The following is a 19,816-nucleotide window of genomic DNA, read 5'->3' on the forward strand; positions in this document are numbered from 1 at the left end:
AAATCATATTGTAAAATAAAATTGGGTCCACAGGTAGAACGGGTTGACCTTCCAGCCTCAGGCCATTACATTTCATAGACCATAAGAGAAAGAAGATGAAATGACTAAGACATGACAAACAGTGTTTCCTGTGTGTATAAAGAATTTAAACTTTACAGGGAAAGGCCTGGATTTAATAGAATTGTTATTAGGAGGACAGTATCGTTAATGCAACCAACAGTTGCCATGAGAACAAAATAACTGTCAGTACTGTAAAAAAAAAAGTAATAATTGTATTTGTTTTTGTGTCAATGGTCAGTTCATCTCTGCTGAAACAATGTACTAACAACATAATAGTTACGGTCTTGTTCCTTGTAGAAACCATACATTAAGAATAAAACATTTCTTTAAGGATTAAAAATAGCAGAAAGCACCAACACACAAATTGAGAAACAAAACAGAGAAAACGCGTAAGAGTGGAAGAAGAAAACAAGAAAATTCAGTAAACAAAAATGTGATCAACAGTCAATCACCAAAAACAATATTACAGTCACACCTCAGTAGCTTTCCCATTTTAGCAGGTAGGCCTAAACTCATCTGGATTAATATGTGACTTCAAATCCTTATAGAAATAGTGAATATTAAGAATTCAAACTGCCGTAATCGCAATATGCTTAAGATTAGGAAAACTAGGATGATTTTGAATTCAACACAGACCATGTTGGGTAGGCTATTGCTTCTAAGGTGCAGCACTTGAACTTTCATCGATGTCTCTTTCTGGAGTGTCCAAACAGTTGAATTTAACTTGCTTCTATTTTCCGTCTGGGGACTTTTAATGGGCACTGTTTAATCAGCTATGTTTCTGTGACCTAAACACTCACGTCTATATGCAGCTGCTGACTTCTTTCAGGGACTGTATCTGAATGTACTGTGAGTGCAACTGACAAGCCATGGCAGTTCATTTACTAAATGAAGCAATGTTGTGTTTCTCTACATTTTCCCACAGGTTACGGCACCAGGCGCACAAGGAGCTGTATGCATACAAACAAGTAAGAGGACTATCATCCACACTCACGTGCGCACACACACGCAATGTCCTGCTCAAGGTGTTGGTCAATTGACGTCGTTGTATTCTGTAAATCATTAGACTTTGAACGTACACGTTATATAGGTCGATATACTCCGACAATACTTCACACGCAAGCAGTACCACAACAGCTGTGGAGGTTTTTTGCAGGGCTTTTCTGGCCAGCCTAGTTCGCGTGGCGACACTGTCGGTGTGGTAATGGGAGCTTCTCAGCTGGTTTAGTGCTGTGTGAGAAATGGCAGCAGAAAGCACTGACTCGCATTGATGGAGCTGATGCGTCTGTACTCCCTCTGAATAAGAGATCTGGCGTTTAAATTCTGCTGCACCGTTGCATAAAATGCCACAGTGACCAGAAATTGTGGCACTCCGCTTCAAGGAAGGCATTACCACTAATAACACAGGCCCATATAATGAAGGATCGTCACTGCCAGTGAGCAGACCTTTGGTGTGGCAAATGCCATGCCAACCAAGCCCCACAGGACCAGATATCCCTGACCTAAATCATATCACCATCACCAGTATTGTATTTTCCTGCTGGTTCCTTGAAGTGAGAACATAATTCAATTGCATTTGTTCCCGGTTGTAATTGTATGCTTTTTTTTTTTTTTGCCCTCAGGTTATACAGAAGGAGAAAGTCAAAGAGCTAAACTTGCATGAGGTAAGGAAGCAATTTGTCGTGTTCTGCATTCCTATTTGCATGTCTCATGATTGTACCTGCAATGAGTTATATTTCTTCTTTAGGGTTGTGACAGTTTTGAAAATATATTTATCAGGGACATTCGGTAATAAGACAGACGAGCTAAGCACACTCCGTGCTGTACTTCATTGTAACCTGTCTTACTGAATATTGGGACAACTCTGCGGGACATAGCTTTTTTCCCCTCGGTTCTGCAGTTATTCAAGTAATTTTGTCTTTATAAAATTGTTTAAGGTTAATTACTAATTATTCCCATTACACACCATTCATGATGGTTATTTCGAACCATGTGGTATCGATGAAGCAAATCTCTCTTCAAAAGTCAACTGATTGTTCCCTACCCGTAAGATCCAGTGTATGTTGAGAAGAGATAGATGAACCATGTTACTCAAAGCGGAGGAGTCAGTTAAGCTGAAGTCCTTGTTGAACATTAGGCCATATTCTCCTATCAGAATCAGCATCTGTGGGCTTGAGTCCTCTACCCTTATGCGTGTCTGTTACTCTACGCCGTGTTCTTGCCCATCTAGTGCTGAGTCATTTGGGAAGATCCTTTAGCAGTCACATCAGCCTGGCTTTAAATCAGGCTAGCGACATTTGCCACCATGCACAGATTCCTTTCAGCGGCCTCGACCCTGGCCCCCGTTAAACCTGGGTCCCACTGACCCCCCGGCTAGCCTCGCGCTAGCACCCGTCATTCTTTTTAGCATGCCCGCGCTAATGAAAAGGCCACCCGTGTGTGAGGAGGGAAAGTGCCACATTGCTTACCGACAAACTTACGTAACGTCAGGAATTTCACAGGACACTGTACTCTGGGGGGGGGGCGTCATTCTGTGTAATTGAAAGTGGGAGCGAACCACAGTATGTGCCACGCGAGTGCGACGGTTGGGCACAATGTGTTTAGCGCTGTTGACAGAACAGTATCGTTTGTTATTAGTTGCTGAACATAGTAACACTCACCAACGTCGTGGAGGCTGGAATGTTCAAGGTTAAACGGTACTGATTGAGCTCATGTGCAGCTCTATATGTCTTACCTCCATTTGACCCAAAGTATGTCTGCGTCAGCTGTGAGTAATGCAGAAATTGTGACATACAACCCCAAATTACACTAGGAATGTGCACAGTCCATACACAACCTTAAGCATCCATTAAAATCATTGCATTTTTACAAAGAATTGGCTGACTTAGTAGTCAGGGGACTTTTCTGTTGTTTGGTATGACAGCGGCCATTACAGCACTATAAGATAGAGTACTAGCTTGAGGGCGTTGCGTTATAACCGGGACGCAGGTGCCTTTAAAAGATTGCCGTTGCAGCTTTTATCCGGTGCTCGGTCAGTGGGTCTCTGTCTGTTAAACGCGCCGGGCCGTCCATCACAGTGAGCGACAACGTACGCACAATGTGCGCACAGCTCGGTAAGAGATAGGCGCCATGTGTTCTGGACAATGTATTCCACTGAAAGAACATTGAACATAGGCTAATCCTACTGTTTGATTATGTTATTCTGGTAATTGGCCATTTGGCACACAGCCTAGGGCCCTGTTCATAGTGCCACTAATTATATAATTAGCAGTGTGTAGTGAGGAAGAAGCAGCAATTCTCCCTGTTTGGTAATAATTGCTGATTGATTAAGGTAGGGCTTTTATTTTTACAATTTGAACGACTGCCACTCTTGTGAAATAATATCACAATGTATAACATTTTCTACCAGATGATGATGTGAGCTGTACATCATATACAAAATATTTTCTTTTCTGGAATTTCATGTGGAACTTATGAGATAATATAAGTTGCTTTAGAGTGTCATGGGAGTGTTTAATTCAGTATATTTTATTTTCCCTAGTTCCCATGTGATTTAGTCTCATATGCGCACTTTTTTAACAACAACATTGCATGTTCAAAGTTCTTAAGAAATCAGGAGACAATTTTTGGGGTCTGGGAAAAAGAAAGGAGTCTTGCATGTACATATCCTTTATTTCAAGTGCAAACTAGCAAGGGATTTGTGTTCACGTAGCACTCAGAATTGCAATGTTTGTTAAATAAGTCAGTGCTTGACTGAGGATCGTGATCGTAGGCATAGGTTTTTGTTCAATAACATTTCATTGAGAAGGTTTTTGAGAAAGCCTTCATCTGCCAGAAGACACTTATCTCACTGCTGTAACTGCAAACATAGGTAGGCAAACTTACATACACAGAGACACATTGACACAAACAGCCACACACACAGAAATAGGCGCACTCCTGCATTTCTTATTCCAAGAGTTGATGGAAAATACAAATCACTAATGCTTTTCAGTCATATCTTACAAAATAACTTTCACTGAGGTCTTTAGTTATTTTTACTAGTTTTTGCCTGGTTGAGTTGTGATCTGTTATATTCCAAAATGGCTTAGCTATTTGCCCACTCTAACCCATAGCTTATCCTGGACAAAAAACATTTGCATGTGGATTGATACAAAAAATCATATGCACACCTCAGAAATAATAGCCACTTGAAAGGCTGCTTATTAAGCCAAGGGATTTTTACAGGGTTTACAGCGTTTTAAGTGGCTACGTGGGATTAGAACTATGCAGAACAGTACAAGGAGAACTTGATTGTTTTTGGCTAATGTAAAGCCACCTTATACTGGAGTGGCACTGTTAGAGTGTTAATACAGAGTTTTGGCTGAATTTGGTTTTGCAATCAGACACAGGCATCCTGGTTTTGTTTAAATGCCATTTTTGTGGACAAGTTAATCTTTTGGGTTGTTCTGTGTTTGTACCTCCACAAGTCTTACGTGTGTTGTGATGTGGACCACGATGAGCAATGGGTGGCCAAGGTCAAGTCAAAATGAATTGGTGTAGTAACTTCCATTGTAAATGATTGTATCCAAAGGGTAGACCTTTTAATGCGGTAAGTCAGTTTCTTTTAGTAAAGCGTGCCAGACTGTAACAGATCTACCTATATCCTTGTTAGTACCTTCCCCCTCCCTTTTTTTTATCTATCCAGCATGGGAAGCCATATGGTCAAGAGTGTCTGGTCAGTAAACCAACTTTTTCTGGTTTCAATCCCCAAATTTCTCAAGGTTGTTGCTGTAAATGGGAATATGATCTTAGCATAATTACCTTGTAACATGAGGGGGGGAACAACATACCAGCGGGTCCATAGACTCTGTCATTGCACTAACGCCACCCACTGAAAATGATACAAACTACTTCTTGTCAACCAGGAAAACAAATGCTCAGTGACCTTTGTTAGTCTGGTAGTTGACTGCGTTAATGCTCATTAGTAACTTCCTTCAGATTGAATATGGTAGCGTATAGTTGGTATCCTTAAGGAATTGAAAACAATTGATCTGTCCCTTTCACTGCCAGTAGGACTGCAGCCTATTGTCAGTGAAGGTTTTTTTCTCACTTCTTTCCCCAGAAATGCTATTGTAACCCTCTCTCCGCCCAAAGACAGTGCTTTCCAGAGTTGAGCGAGGGATTGCCATATGTGTCTGTACACGTAGACAAGCACACACGCTGTGAGACCTTAGCTTGTTAGGTTCGACCAGTATTGCGCGTAGCACTTACTCACCCAGAGACACGCACACACACTTACTCACACAGGAGGCGGTGGTGCTGGGACGTGCAGTTTGGCCCATATCTATCTACCTACAGTGGGGGGAACAAGAATTTGATACACTGCCCATTTTGCAGGTTTTCCTACTTACAAAGCATGTAGAAGTCTGTACTTTTTATCATAGGTACTCTTCCACTGTGAGTGACATAATCTAAAACAAAATTCCAGAAAATCACATTGTATGATTTTTAAGTAATTAATTAGCATTTTATTGCATGACATATGTATTTGATACATCAGAGAAGCAGAACTTAATATTTGGTACAGAAACATTTGTTTTCAATTACAGAGAGCATATGTTTCCTGTAGTTCTTGACCAGGTTTGCACACGCATCAGCAGGGATTTTGGCCCACTCCTCCATACAGACCTTCTCCAGATCCTTCAGGTTTCGGGGCTGTCGCTGGGCAATACGGTCTTTCAGCTCCCTCCAAAGATTTTCTAATGGGTTCAAGTCTGGAGACTGGCCAGGCCACTCCAGGACCTTGAGATGCTTCTTACGGAGCCACGCCTTAGTTGCCCTGGCTGTGTGTTTCGGGTCGTTGTCATGCTGGAAGCCATGACCCATCTTCAATGCTCTTACTGAGGGAAGGAGATTGTTGGCCAAGATCTCGCAATACATGGCCCCATCCATCCTCCCCTCAATACGGTGTAGTCGTCCTGTCCCCTTTGCAGAAAATCATCCCCAAAGAATGATGTTTCCACCTCCATGTTTCACGGTTGGGATGGTGTTCTTGGGGTTACTTGGCTACTCATCCTTCTTCTTCCTCCAAACACGGCGAGTGGAGTTTAGACCAAAAATCTTTATTTTTGTCTCATCAGATCACATGACCTTCTCCCATTCCTCCTCTGGATCATCCAGGTGGTCGTTGGCAAACTTCAGACAGGCATGGACATGCGCTGGCTTGAGCAGGGGGACCTTGCGTGCGCTGCAGGATTTTAATCCATGACGGCGTAGTGTGTTACTAATGGTTTTCTTTGAGGCTCTGGTCCCAGCTCTCTTCAGGTCATTGACCAGGTCCTGCCGTGTAGTTCTGGGCTGATCCCTCACCTTCCTCATGATCATTGATGCACCACGAGGTGAGATCTTGTATGGAGCCCCAGAAGCCCCAGACCGCGGGAGATTGACTATCATCTTGAACTTCTTCCATTTTCTAATAATTGTGCCAACAGTTGTTGCCTTCTCACCAAGCTGCTTGCCTATTGTCCTGTAGCCCGTCCTTACACAGCTCTCTGGTCTTGGCCATTGTGGAGAGGTTGGAGTCTGTTTGATTGAGTGTGTGGACAAGTGTCTTTTATACAGGTAACTAGTTCAAACAGGTGCAGTTAATACAGGTAATGAGTGGAGAACAGGAGGGCTTCTTAAAGAAAAGCTAACAGGTCTGTGAAAGCCGGAATTCTTACTGGTTGGTAGGTGAATAAATACTTATGTCATGCAATAAAATCCAGATTAATTATTTAAAAATCATACAATGAGATTTTCTGAATTTTTGTTTTAGATTCCGTCTCTCACAGTTGATAAAAATTACAGACCTCTACATGCTTTGTAAGTAGGAAAACCTGCAAATTCGGCAGTTTATCAAATACTTGTTCCCCCCACTGTATATTCACACTCTTTCACTCACTCACTCTCTCTCACACACACACACACACACACACACACTCACTCTCTCACACACGCAAAACACACAGGCTTTGACATTTTGACACATTTCCTAGTAATGCAGGGAAAATCTCCTGCCCCTTTCTTGTGAACTCCTAATGCGTGTCGTTGTGAGACATCGTCACAAGGAAAATGACCGAAAACTCCCCCACAGGGCCTTATTCATGAACAGTGCTTATCTGGGGTCAGGTTCTCGTTGTGAATCGTACAATTCACTGTTTTATAGTTTGGAGGGAATGCGCTGTGATTGTGAGGCTAAATACTTTTCGGTTTGTGACATTTCTTGACTCACAGGTGGGGAGGGATGATTAAAGGGGTTACAATGAGTCCCCCTTGTTTTACGTACACCACTCTGTCTGGGTGAAGGAAGCCAAATGGCGCATGATCGCAAAAGAAAAGACACCCCCGATCTGAGATCAGCACACATCTCCCTACCCAGAAAGGGGCCACTGACAATAATGGGCGGATTTAGCCTTGAAAACGGCCTTGCTCAGGAACTGAACGATTCTGCAACCTTCCGGTTATTTCCAATATTCAGACTGCTAGGCTACCTGAGACTGCAGTCCTAAGACGATGTCCCGTGCCAGACGTGAGTTCAGTGTCCCCTCGGATATAAACTACCCCGGCTGTTAATGATAATCGTGGCCTTGTCCCGTTTCCAGTGCTGCACAAAATGACTTGCTTTGTCCGGGTAGCACCGGGCGATTCTTCATCGTGGTACAGTTCTTCACATTGTGGCGCTACACACTCGCGCACACAATGGCACCGTTAGGCCAGTGAATGGGAGGAGCGGGGAGAGACACACACACACACACACACACAGAGACGCTGAGCAACGATGACAAGTCAGTTAGAGAATGAGCTCTATCCAGTTTGCCTGTCTCCAGACTGCAGCAGTCAGCCGGGTTGTCTTGTCGCTACCTACTCCATTGTCAGCGGCGCACACTCCGTCTCCCGGCCCACACAGAGTCCTGTTGTGACAGCGCGGCCCGACACTACGTCGCAGTCTGCCTCTGACAGACAATGTCAACACACATCGACCGCTGCCTGTCAGCACATTGCAGGCCACTGCCAACCCTGCACTTCCCTTGTGAACTGCGTTGAGTCTGCTTTTAAAACAATTTCTGCATTCGTTCATTCTTATTGATTTATTTGAATGTTTATGTATGTATGTGGGTAGAAACCCGCTAGGCTATCTGCCAGCCTGTCATCACACACTTGCACACAGCGTTTGTGTTTGTGGGGCGTGATTAATAGATGCACCGGATAAGTCAATTAGAACTAATTCCAAATTGCATTTCTCACCTTCTCCTGGAGTGACGTTCTCTTGTCTTACTGCTCTGTGAAATGTCTGGACGTCATGAGCAAGCTAGGCCTGTAAACCAACTTTAACTGTCTTCCATTGTGTCCAGTAAGTCTAGCTGTGTCTGGCACACTCCAACAGGGAAGGTGTACAGGCGCTCAGACACCAAGGCAACCGGGCAGGACCAGACTGGATTGGACTGAGGTGATCTGCTTTTAACTGGTGTTTAATAGCTTAGGCGTTAGTCTTAAGGCGAGGGAACAGCCAACGCCGTTGGTGGTTTCGTGAGTCTCTTGAGTAAGCTACTGTATGTGCAATGTTAGTAACCGTGTGTGCTCTGTAATGTCTGGACTCAGTTAGAGGGACTGTGATGAAGGGTGTACTTGTCCTTGCGTGACACAGCGTTTGATAATCCGACGGGAGAAAGGTGTATCCGGCCTGCTGTTAAGCCGTTGAAGGAAACACGTTTTTCGGGGTGAGGCTTCGGTTTGTAGTCGGAGGAGTTTTCTGTTAAGGTGTGCCGCCGTACCCTTCTACACCTGTTTGGGGGGTGTTCTGGGCATGGTATCATGATGGTATCATGGTGGTATCATGGGGATTTCTGGGACTAGGGATGTCCAGAAACCTCCCCATTTATGTTGTTTCGCTGTTTAATGCGGTGGCGATTTATTTCAATTTGATGTTAGGAACATTGTTTTTTTTCTGCTTTGATGAGTGCTGACAACCAGTTAATTCCCTGTTTAACGAAAAAGCAGGGAGTGGTGATAAATGGAAAACCTGTGAGTTATAGCACACGTACTGCCAACGAATGCTAAAAAGTATATTACAATATATTTTTTCCGAAGGATAACAGTTGTAACAGTTGTTCAAGACACTATCCAGATAAGTTGCTGTATGGATCCCCTTAGCCTAGAGATTGCTTATATTATTGTCAGTCTTGGGCTCCATGTCCTTTCTCCAAAAAGTGTACAGAGATCAGTGAGCATGTATGAAAGCCTTTCAAGTTATTCCTAAATATTTCCGAGCCAACGTGTTTCCGGTATGATATAAGAAGTCATAACTGACTTTACCCTAGATCAGCTGTCATACTCTGTTACACGTCCTGTGTATAGGCCAGGAATAGAAGTCCTAAATCGAGGTGTCAGTGCTCCTCGTCCGGAAATGCACAGACATGTTTTGAGTCTGACATTCTTGACTCCTAGAAACCTTCCCCCACTCTGAGCTACGTTCCGCATCTGGTGAGCTTTGTATTTATGTGTGGCAAGTCTGTCGATTGGAGGAATGGTGTTATTGTCTACTGTTTTGACTAAACACAACACATGCTTTAAGAAGGGCCTAGGAACATATCTCTTCAGTGGGCCCAAGGTTGTTTGTTTTAGGTCAGTGTTCAGTTAGCGTTTGAGTTGTCAGCTAGAGCTCAGCCAGTGACCGATTATCTACCCAAAGGGCGCAGTGTTGTTGACCAGGACACAGACGACAGGTACAGTGATTGGTGACCTTTGTGCTTAAAACCGTTTGATGCAACCATTGGGTCTGCGTTGATGTTTAGAGTCAACCTGTGAAACTAGAGGCCAGCCTCGAACCGATGTTAATGTGTGCTAGAGAATGACACTTCTACAGCGCAATGAACAGACTCGCCTGAGTCTGTGTTCGTATAGCCCGTTTGTAATGCTGAACAACAGTATCTCTTAATCACTTTTCTTTGTCTATTTGTAACACAGAACAACAGATAATATTGATGAAGCCATAATGCATCCCAATCAACATCCTGTTCCCTACGTAGTGTGCTTGTTTTAACATGGTTCCTGTAGATGGTACACTAGTGAATGTGCCATTTGGGAAGTAGCCTTTATATTTTCGCAAACCCTGTACTACAGGCCAGTAGCTGAATGACTCGAAGTTATTCTGTTATTCAGCTCGGCTACTGCTAACAGACATGTTTTTCCCATCTTTATCTCACTTTTTATCTGTTTGTCACTTCCTCTGTCTCTCTCTTTCTGTCTCTCACTGTCTTCATCCGCCTCTCGGGGTGTTTCTACCACACTGATTGTTGTGCTGCCTCGTTAACCCCCTCCCCGTTCTCTCTCCCTGTCTGCCTCCCCAGATATGCGCTGTGTGCTTGGAGGAGTTCAAACAGAAAGACGAGCTGGGGATTTGCCCGTGCAAACACGCCTTTCACAGGAAGTAAGTACCCCAGAGTCCGCCGTCTAACGCCGGCACGCTGTACACGAACGGGGCCAGGACCGTCTCGGCCTCTGCCGTGGTTAATGACTGGCTCATCCCGAGTGTCACAATAACAGTAGCGTGGAGCTGTTGACCGGCGTTACACAACCTCGTCTAAAACCCAAACACTGTAAACAGAGTCTGAGGGCAAAGCCAGGCCCATTTTCGCTGTGAGTCCATAACATTAACTGGTTTGCTTGATGACGGGAGTCATTTATCTAAGTTAGCATTTTAATTTGTGTACTAAAACGATGGACAAGAGACCCACTGTAATTGAGGTGGGCTGCGTCTCTGTGCATGGGATGTGAACAAGATGCTGCTTTCATATTTATTATTAAAATTACACATTTGATTATATGGAATTATTACGGCTACCTCTAACTCGAATCATGTGCGCATTCAGACAGTCGGAACAAGAGCCACTGACGGAGAGAGAGAAGCCGTTAGACAGAGTGTGTGCTTTGACTGGGAGGGAGGGAGAGGGAGGGAGGGGGGAGAGAGGGAGGGAGAGGGTGGGAGGAATGGATTGGAAGTCTCCAGTGGTCAGGGGACAACTTTGTCCTTTCCCTCCCCCGTAGCCTGACATTTTAAACTGGCCTGTTTGTGTCTAGAGTTCCCTGTCTTGGCCTACTTCTTGCTACAGCTCTACATTTCAGGAGTAGGTTCAACACTCCCCAAACAACCCTCCCCACTCCATTACATGTGAACAACACATGAAAACACCATATGGCAGCCACGCTACATGAATTACCAACATGAAAACACAACAACGGTGATAATGCTACTTGAACTAGCGGACGGATGCATTATGGGATTAGTAGTTGTTTGTGTGATTACCAACTATGAAGGCACTCTTCGTTTTTGGGCACTCTTAGTTGCAATTCTTTTGCGTATACGTGGTGTGTATTACTGTGTTTGTGTGTGTTAATGTGTGTGTGCTCATGTTGAGGCCAGCACAGAGCAGGTGATTTATTGATCAAGGTTTAGTGGAGCTCTTTGTGTAGGCTCCAGGACGCCCTCCTACACACTGTTCTGCAGTAGCACAATCGCTCGCCCCTTCATCCCTATTCATCTGTACCGTGTGGGACCAGAGTACCAAAATAGTACCGCTCGGCCTCTGTCATAAATAATTCAGTGGCATCGAACACGCGACGCCGTCCCCGCTCGCTTGCCTCGAGCATAGCGTCCCAAATTACACCATATTCCCTATGTAGTGCGTTAACTTCTGCCCAACCTTCCCCATTCACAGTTCTTGTTTTCCCAACCAATTCCTTCTTTAGTGCGTTCGTTTTGCACACGCATTTTTGGCACCCTCTTCAGTGCACCGCGATTGACCAGGGGAGAACTCTAGTCAAAAGTAGGGCCCTTTATAGGGAATAGCGTGCCAGTTAGGACTCGACACCGGCTGCGCCGTCTCTCACACTGCAGCCTCCTCATCGGTTCAGTCAGGCTTACTGCCGTGCGTCCTAACTGGCACGCTATTCCCTATAAAGGGCCCCTACTTTTGACTAGGGTTAGCGGCCTCAGTCAGACGGGTCCGACTTTCTTGGACTGCAGATAAAAATGGAGCTCACTCAACGCATTAAGCAGTGAGCCGGTTCGTTCTATTAATACAATTCCCAAGCTATTTCTGTCTGCTCCTGTAGTGCTAGTCGTTTGGGTAAGTCAGTCGCGGCAGTGCTGAGAAAGAGGTGGCGACACTCACCAAGACAGATTTGTCGGTATTGTCTTTGCTGTTCAAATGTCCGATCTCTCTCTCTCCATCTCTGCCAGGTGCCTCATTAAGTGGTTGGAGGTGAGGAAGGTGTGCCCGCTGTGCAACATGCCCGTCCTGCAGCTCGCCCAACAGGCGGGCATAACCATCGACGTCGCCGTGCCCGTACAGCAGCCCCTTCCAGGAGTGGAAAACCTGGTGTAGCGCGGACAGGCATCTCGATCTCATCGCGCACACGAAGGCACACACTCACACACTCACCTGTACAGGCACACATGTATATGACAACAGGACTGCCAATGGAGGAACACGGTGGTGTTACTGCACTCAGACTCACAACATCCAAGTCCCGTTCATCTCTGCCTTGGTGGATTCACATAAGGATTTTTTTTTTTTTATAATAATGGTTCTTTCCTTTTTTTTCCTTTTTTTGGGGGACGATGAAAAAGTGTTTGCCTACCCGCGGCCAAACAGTTGTGGCCAAACAGTCACGGCCACTATTTTGACCGTTTCACAACCAAAGCACTTTTCTGGGGACACCAGCGCGACTTATGAGACAGGAAAACCGACAACTACAACTCGTTAAAATGGATATGACTGCATTGTTTCATTTTCGCTTTTAACGACAAACCCTTTTTTTACAAGCACTTTAAAAATGTACTCAAACTTTCATTGCTTGCGAAGAGCTTATAGTAGCAACAAGGTCATATTTTATATTTTATTATTATTATTATTATTAACTTTTTTACAGACAGCCAACAGGGGGTTTATATTTTTTAGTTGAGTGGACTTTCTTTTAGTTTTTTAAGACGACATATCTGAAAGGGACAGTAGCCTCCAAAATAATAGATTTCAGGATACACGTGCGCTGCTGAAGGAACAGTAGCATTTCGTGGCAAGATCCTCCATCTCTCTCATGTACACACACAATAGTGGATATGAGGAGAGTGTTTGTGACTATGGAACTGGGTCACCCAACCTCTGAACTTTGTTTCCAAAATAACTAAATGTGAATTAAGAGAGGATGGTGTCGAATGTAGAGTTTTCACCTGGAGACAATTTGTCAGCGTGCCAAGTCTCCGCCCCTCTTGTATACAGCGGTCTAATTTGCTGCGCGTGTCTGTGATTCCAAATGGCAATTTGAAAGCGCCCACTGTCACAGACATGGGGATATATGAACTGTAGTCCACCATATAAGCTGTGTACAGCAACAGCAGTGCCACACACATCTGACACTACATAGTCGAGTCATACTGGCCCAAGTCAATACTATGAACGGGTGAGCAGGAAGTAAGAGAAACCCGACACCTAAAGCCCATGGCACCACTACAGCTGACAACCAATAAGATCCCTCTGTTGTTACATAAGATGAGACCCAGCCACCCCCCCCCCGCCCCCCATTTCCAAGCCGCCAGTGCTTCATAACCATTAGTCATTCAGCCTTTGGCAACGGGTTGCTGTCAGTTAGAAAGTTCCCCTTTTGGTTTCATACAGTTAAATACATTTTATTTTATGGAAATTACATCTAAGCATGATGTGCTGAACAAAAAAAAAACACAAAACTAATTCTAGACATAGTAGTACTTCACATCATGCCAAAAGTAGTACTTCATGTCATGCCCCAATTCTCAACGGTTATTTTGAATTATAGATCAAACATTGGTCCACCCTTGTTGCATTTACACTGCTATGAAGTAATGTATGAAAACGGACACACTTGCTTGAATGTTTTCATTTTAATTTCATCAAAAGTTGGACACCAAATGATGGTGTTGAATCCTACTGACTGAGTGTGCAAAATAGGGTAAAATTTCTCAAGATGAAAACCGTTCTCAAGTTGAAACCACAGAAAACGGAACACTGCCTTGCTTGCTGGTCGTTACTGCCGAAGTGTCTAATTTCTTTGCAGAAAAACGCTTGGTTTGTTGCACTGAACGATCAGGACCATTCTCAATTGTCAATGAATAGCAGCTACTTCTGTGAGTAGTAATGAATGAACAGCTATTAAGTTTTAGCTTAGCATTGTTATAATCTAGCTATTTTAAGGCCATGGATAACAAAAGCTGTTGCAAATTCATGCAGCACTCAGCATATCAGTCAACCCACACATCACCATTACATACCCTACTGCAGTTGGGCTGGCATTGGGCCTGGTCAGCAGTTGTTGAGAATAGCAGCCTCATTCTAGCTTTTTCCTCTCCCTATCTGTCCCTCTCTCTCATTATTTCACTCTCCATCCCTCTCATTTCCTACGCTGCTGTTTTTGTTCACGGCCGCACGGAGAGAAACTGTCTCCCATAGGTCAGGGGTGAGCTCATACCACTGTGTCAAAGGTCAAAGACTAGTTCTAGGTCATAACACTGCCGTTCAATTTGATCCCAGCATTATAAGAGGAGCCTGGTCTTAATGGGGTCAGTTTGGTTCTTCACTCTAGGTTTTTGGTGTGCTTTATGACCCCCAGCTCTTTCAGTTCAGTCTTAAGGCAGTCTTATGGCAATGCTATTCTAATAATTATAGTCAATCTAATAAATTCTGTGAACTGATTTATGTTTGAAGGGTTCAAAACAGCATCAAGTCGTTAAAATATATCCACCGGCTTAGCTCTCGAACAACAAAAATAAAAGGAGACTGTGTCAACCAATGTATATTCAGTGAGGGGGATAAGTATTTGATCCCCTGCTGTTTTTGTACGTTTGCCCACTGACAAAGAAATTATCAGTCTATAATTTTTATGGTAGGTTTATTTGAACAGTGAGAGACAGAAAAAAATCCAGAAAAGCGCATGTCAAAAAATTTATAAATTGATTTGCATTTTAATGAGTGAAATAAGTATTTGATCCCCTCTCAATCAAAAAGATTTCTGGCTCCCAGGTGTCTTTTATACAGGTAACGAGCTGTAATTAGGTAACAAACTGACTTTAATTTGTTTGGTTATTCTGTCTCTCACTGTTTAAATAAACCTACCATTAAAGTGATAGACTGATAATTTCTTTGTCTTTGGGCAAATGCACAAAATCAGCAGTGGAACAAATACTTTTTTCCATCACTGTGGGTGGTGAGTATAATGATTTGAACACGTTGTCTGAAACAGTGTTTCATCAATTGTTAGATGTGGGTATTGGTGACAATTGTGTCTTTTTTTTTTTAAACCTTGCTCTTCACTAACATTGTTTGTGTGTTCTTTTTGTCCATTTGTGAAGAATCACTACTATCAGTGGTTGAATGTGTAATGACAAAGAAATGTTGGCGTCTAACATTGTTTTTAGCCCTGGGACACTGAATCGCCATTGGCCTCCTACTGGTTCTTCGGTGTGTCTCATGGAACCATTTGAGTACATTAACAAACTGTACTCCGAAAAAGTATATAACACACCTCTTTGTACAAACAGAAAACATCAACTTGGTTGGGTACTCCCAAATTTCACCACCACTTTGCTCTTGCAATACTCCCATACTGCTATACGTAGCCAACAAGAAAACAGCTGGTCTTAAATGTTTGTCCTGTGCTTGGTGTGATTTTGTCCCTGAATGTAGTGTTTTTAGGGAGATGGGTCTGAGAAAGGAGACCGATAATGTGAAAGCCCAAAATTGCAACTGCACTAGCCATTGTTCTCCATTTTAACTGTACATAGAGTCGTAATATTGGTAGGCGAGGTTGGAAACGCTGCACTGTACTGCAAATGGGTGTGCGTTTTTTTGTGCACCGAACAATGGAGGATCATTACTACTTTCCGAGCACTCGTTACTGCCAAGTGTCCATCCAAGAATTATAATAATGCCAGCCATTTTGTATTTTTCCTTCAAATGAGAGATGAAGTTTGGAAGAAAGCCCTTACCTGTTATATCCAATCCTTTCTTCCTGCATAACACCCTTATCCACTCGGACCAAGACGCCATTGTGACCGGTGCTCTCTGAGATCAAGTGCCATGACAGCAGGCAGACAGTCCCTTCCGTAAGAGGAAGAATGTGTATATTCATAGTGAATAATCACCCATCATGTACTAGTTATTATTACTGCGCTAGGTACCAGGCCAATTTTGAATGGAAAAAAACTTGGGACAGTTAATTAATTTACTGGCGACAGCACCCTCCCCACCCCACCCACATCCCCACGTATTATCCACTGATGTCCGCAATGTTGTGGAGTATTAGTAACAGAAAAGGCTAGGCTATTGGGCTGTACAAAGACACCTGTACTACGATGATGCACTTGCTTCATAGCATGGATCACAGGTATTGTCGTTTGTTTTTTGTGGTCACATCAACCAAATGACGTCAAAGCGGGCTCCTTTATATCGACTGTGCGTCCTTTCTCTAAGGGTATCTCCAATGGTATGGGAGAACACAACAACTGCAATGGGGATGATGATGATGATATTAATAATAAGGGCCATTTAGTTTTACTGACCTGGCTGCACAGGCCCTAGTAGCTTGTCGGGTCACTCCCTCACGGGAAACTCAAGGTTGTGTGTATTTAGTCTGTGTTAAGCCCCTCGCCCTTCTCTCATTCCTCCAAGTACAGTGGCATCGGAAAGTTTTCAGAGGCATTACATTTTTCCACATTTGGTTATAGACTGGATTTATAATTGATTCAATACATTTTTTCCCATCACTACAAACGATAATTTCTAAGACAAAACACATTTTTCTAAATGTGTGCCCAGTATTCGGATCCTTCGTTCAGCACTTTGTAGAAGTGCTTTTGGCAGTGATTACAGCATCAAGTGTTCTTGAGTATGAGACTACCAGCTGAATTTGGGCACTTTCTCCAATTCTTCTGTGTAGATATGTCTAACTCTGTCAGATTAAATGGGGAGCATATTTGAACTGGAATTTTCAGGTCTCCATGCAGATGCTCAATGGGGTTCAAATCTGGGCTTTGGCTGAGCCACTCAAGGAAATTCACAGATTTGTCTCAAAGCCACTCCAGCTTTTTCTTGGTAGTGTGCTTGGATCATTGTTGTGCTGAAAATGAAATCATCACTTCAGTCTGAGGTCTAATGCGCTCAGGTTTTTTCCAAGAACCACTCTGTATTTGGCTCCATTATTCCTTCCCTTCAGTCCTGACCAGTATCCCTTTCACAGCAGCAGAGAACCATCCCCATAGCATGATGCTCTCACTGACCTTCGCTGTAGGGGTAGTATTAGCCAGGTTATGAGCAATACCTTGTTTTTGCCAAGGCGTTTGGCATTCAAGTTAATTATTCGATTTTGGTCTCAGCCAACCAGAGTATATTTTACCAGAGTTTTTTGGGTAGCATGTCCTATGTGTTTTATATATGAATGGCTTTAATCTAGCCATTAGGCCATCTACCATAAAGGCCTGATTGATGGAGTGCTGCAGAGATGGTTTTCTTTCTGGCAGGTTCCTTAGTCGCTGGGTTCTTGTTCAGCTCAGTTCAATCCTTTAGCAATTTTCTAACCTTCCCCAGGTCTATGCCTCAACACACATCTATATCTGATGTCTATGGATATTTGCTTAGACCTCATAGCATGTGTTGTTTCTTTTTGCTCTGCCATGCACTGTGAAGTGTAGGTCCTTATATAGACACACGTTTTCCTTTCTGAATCATGTCCAATCAGTTGCCACAAGTGGACACCAGTCAAGTTCTAGAGACATCTCAAGGATGAAAGGGCACAGGACATTGAGCTCAAGTAGGAGTGTCATGTCAAAGGACCGGAATAATTATGTACTTTGGCTCACCTTTTGAGTTGTTTTTATTTTTTTCTGGTTACTGTGTAGATTCTTGGATTTTTTGTAATCAATTCTAAATCAATTTGATAACACAGCAAAGTGTGGTGAAAGTGTCTGAATTCTTTCCAAAGGCACTGTACATCCCTTTTTGCCCATCGGTCACCTCAATTCAAACCATCCCCCTACACACCCAGCCTCATGATAACACTGACGTTTGTGGATCTTTCACAGACATTGTTTCTAAAACTAAGAATTCTGCAGCAGAATATTTTTGGAGACATTAGCTGTACAGTATTTGTAAGCTCTATTTTTGTATATTTAATTGCTATTTTGAGGGAAAAATAAGAAGAATTTTTTTCTGTGCTAATTTCATGTTTTATTCATTTTAAAACAACTGTTGCATGTGACTGACTTGAACTGTAAATAAAATTACCACATTTTGGAAATAACTGCCTGTTGCTTTGATTCTTGGCTCACATTGCCCACTTCATCAATTGCATAAAGTCAAGTCACAGATGCAGACCTGGCCCATATACAGGTGCTGGTCATAACATTTTAATATCATCAGAAGTTGATGTATTTCAGTAATTCCATTCAAAACGCTAGATTCCCAGCTTTTATTTGAGGAAATTCGTGTACATTGTGTGCCATTTAAAATGACACCACATTTTGTACAAAGTCTCTTTCACTACACCAAATGTATTGGGAAAGAATTTTAATGTCCAAATTAAGCATGTAATGTCCATAGCAAGCACATATTTACTATTTGTTTCCCAATCCCTTGCATGCAATACCTGTTCAAAGTCTGTGAACCACAGATCCCACCAAGCGCTGGTTATCTTGTCTGGTGATCCTCAATCAGGCCTGTACTGCTGCCTTCTTCAGTCGTTGTTATTTTTCAAGTATTTTGCCATAAAGGGATAGTTTGATCTTCATCATTATAAACTGGGTTGTTTGATGATGAATCCCTGAAGGCAGTGGCATATGGCAGTGGCATACCACAGGTAATGACATGGTAATGGAGCAAACTAAGTGTGCCCTGATGCGCCACTTATATCTGACTAGTAGTTAACAGACATTTTCCATTAGAAATGCAGTTAAGTACATACAATATGTACATACAGTCAACACAAGAGGTATTGGCATCCTTCATTACAATGCAAAAACAAGGTGCAGGAAGAGGCAATGGCCCCGCCTCGGGAGCAAGAAGAGGAGACATCAGCAGCTAGGGCTTGTTGTGCCAAACTTGGCAAGCAAATACAATGTGAGGAGTGAGTGAAATTCCAACGTGTGCATACACTGGTACTCAATCTTCAGTTTCATTCACAATGCAGCTGTGTAGTAGACATTAAAATAAGGGATGTTTAGTTGAGTTATCGGCAGAACGATTGCCAGGGCCCAGTTCACCCTGAATTCACCCTTTTACTGGGATCAGGTAAATCCAGATTTTTTGCATCAAAGGTATCCCAATCCTTTGAAAAGATTTTGAGCAAAATGTACTGAAGGTTGTATCATGATTAACCAAGACCAAAATCATACTAATATTTCCTCTGGGATCCACAGCAATAACACATTCTACAGTCTTTGTCATTTAGCTGAGGCCCTTACCCAGAGCGACTTACAGTAATGAGTGCACATAATTCCCAGCTTGTCCCCCACAGGAATAGAACCTGCAACCTTTGACGTCGCAAGCACCATCTATCAACTGAGATAAATGGGACACCTTCATCCATCAGACGGACTGTGATGTTACCTCTCAACATGCAATTGGCTTTTGTTTTGGATTAAAGTTTGACTACAGGATTAAACATCTACAGGGTGTCATGCAATTGAAAGAGATTTTTTATTGGAAATAGG

The 19,816-nt window shown here is 43.1% G+C and overlaps 1 protein-coding gene across 3 annotated transcripts in view; it reads left to right on the forward strand.

Moving 5' to 3' along the window:
- Positions 1-14,996, forward strand: part of rnf24 (ring finger protein 24) — a 47,539-nt gene extending 32,543 nt beyond the window's left edge. For all 3 annotated transcript variants that reach the window (XM_010888538.3, XM_020043786.2, XM_010888537.5), the window contains exons 3-6: positions 986-1,028; positions 1,683-1,724; positions 10,431-10,510; positions 12,323-14,996. In XM_010888538.3, coding sequence (XP_010886840.1) covers positions 986-1,028; positions 1,683-1,724; positions 10,431-10,510; positions 12,323-12,467 — 310 coding nt within the window. In that variant the 3' untranslated portion in view covers positions 12,468-14,996. The remainder of the gene's footprint in view (positions 1-985; positions 1,029-1,682; positions 1,725-10,430; positions 10,511-12,322) is intronic.
- The last annotated feature ends 4,820 nt before the right edge of the window (positions 14,997-19,816 follow it).

This window comes from Esox lucius, chromosome 25 (genome assembly GCF_011004845.1).
Source record: "Esox lucius isolate fEsoLuc1 chromosome 25, fEsoLuc1.pri, whole genome shotgun sequence".
NCBI lineage: Eukaryota > Metazoa > Chordata > Actinopteri > Esociformes > Esocidae > Esox > Esox lucius.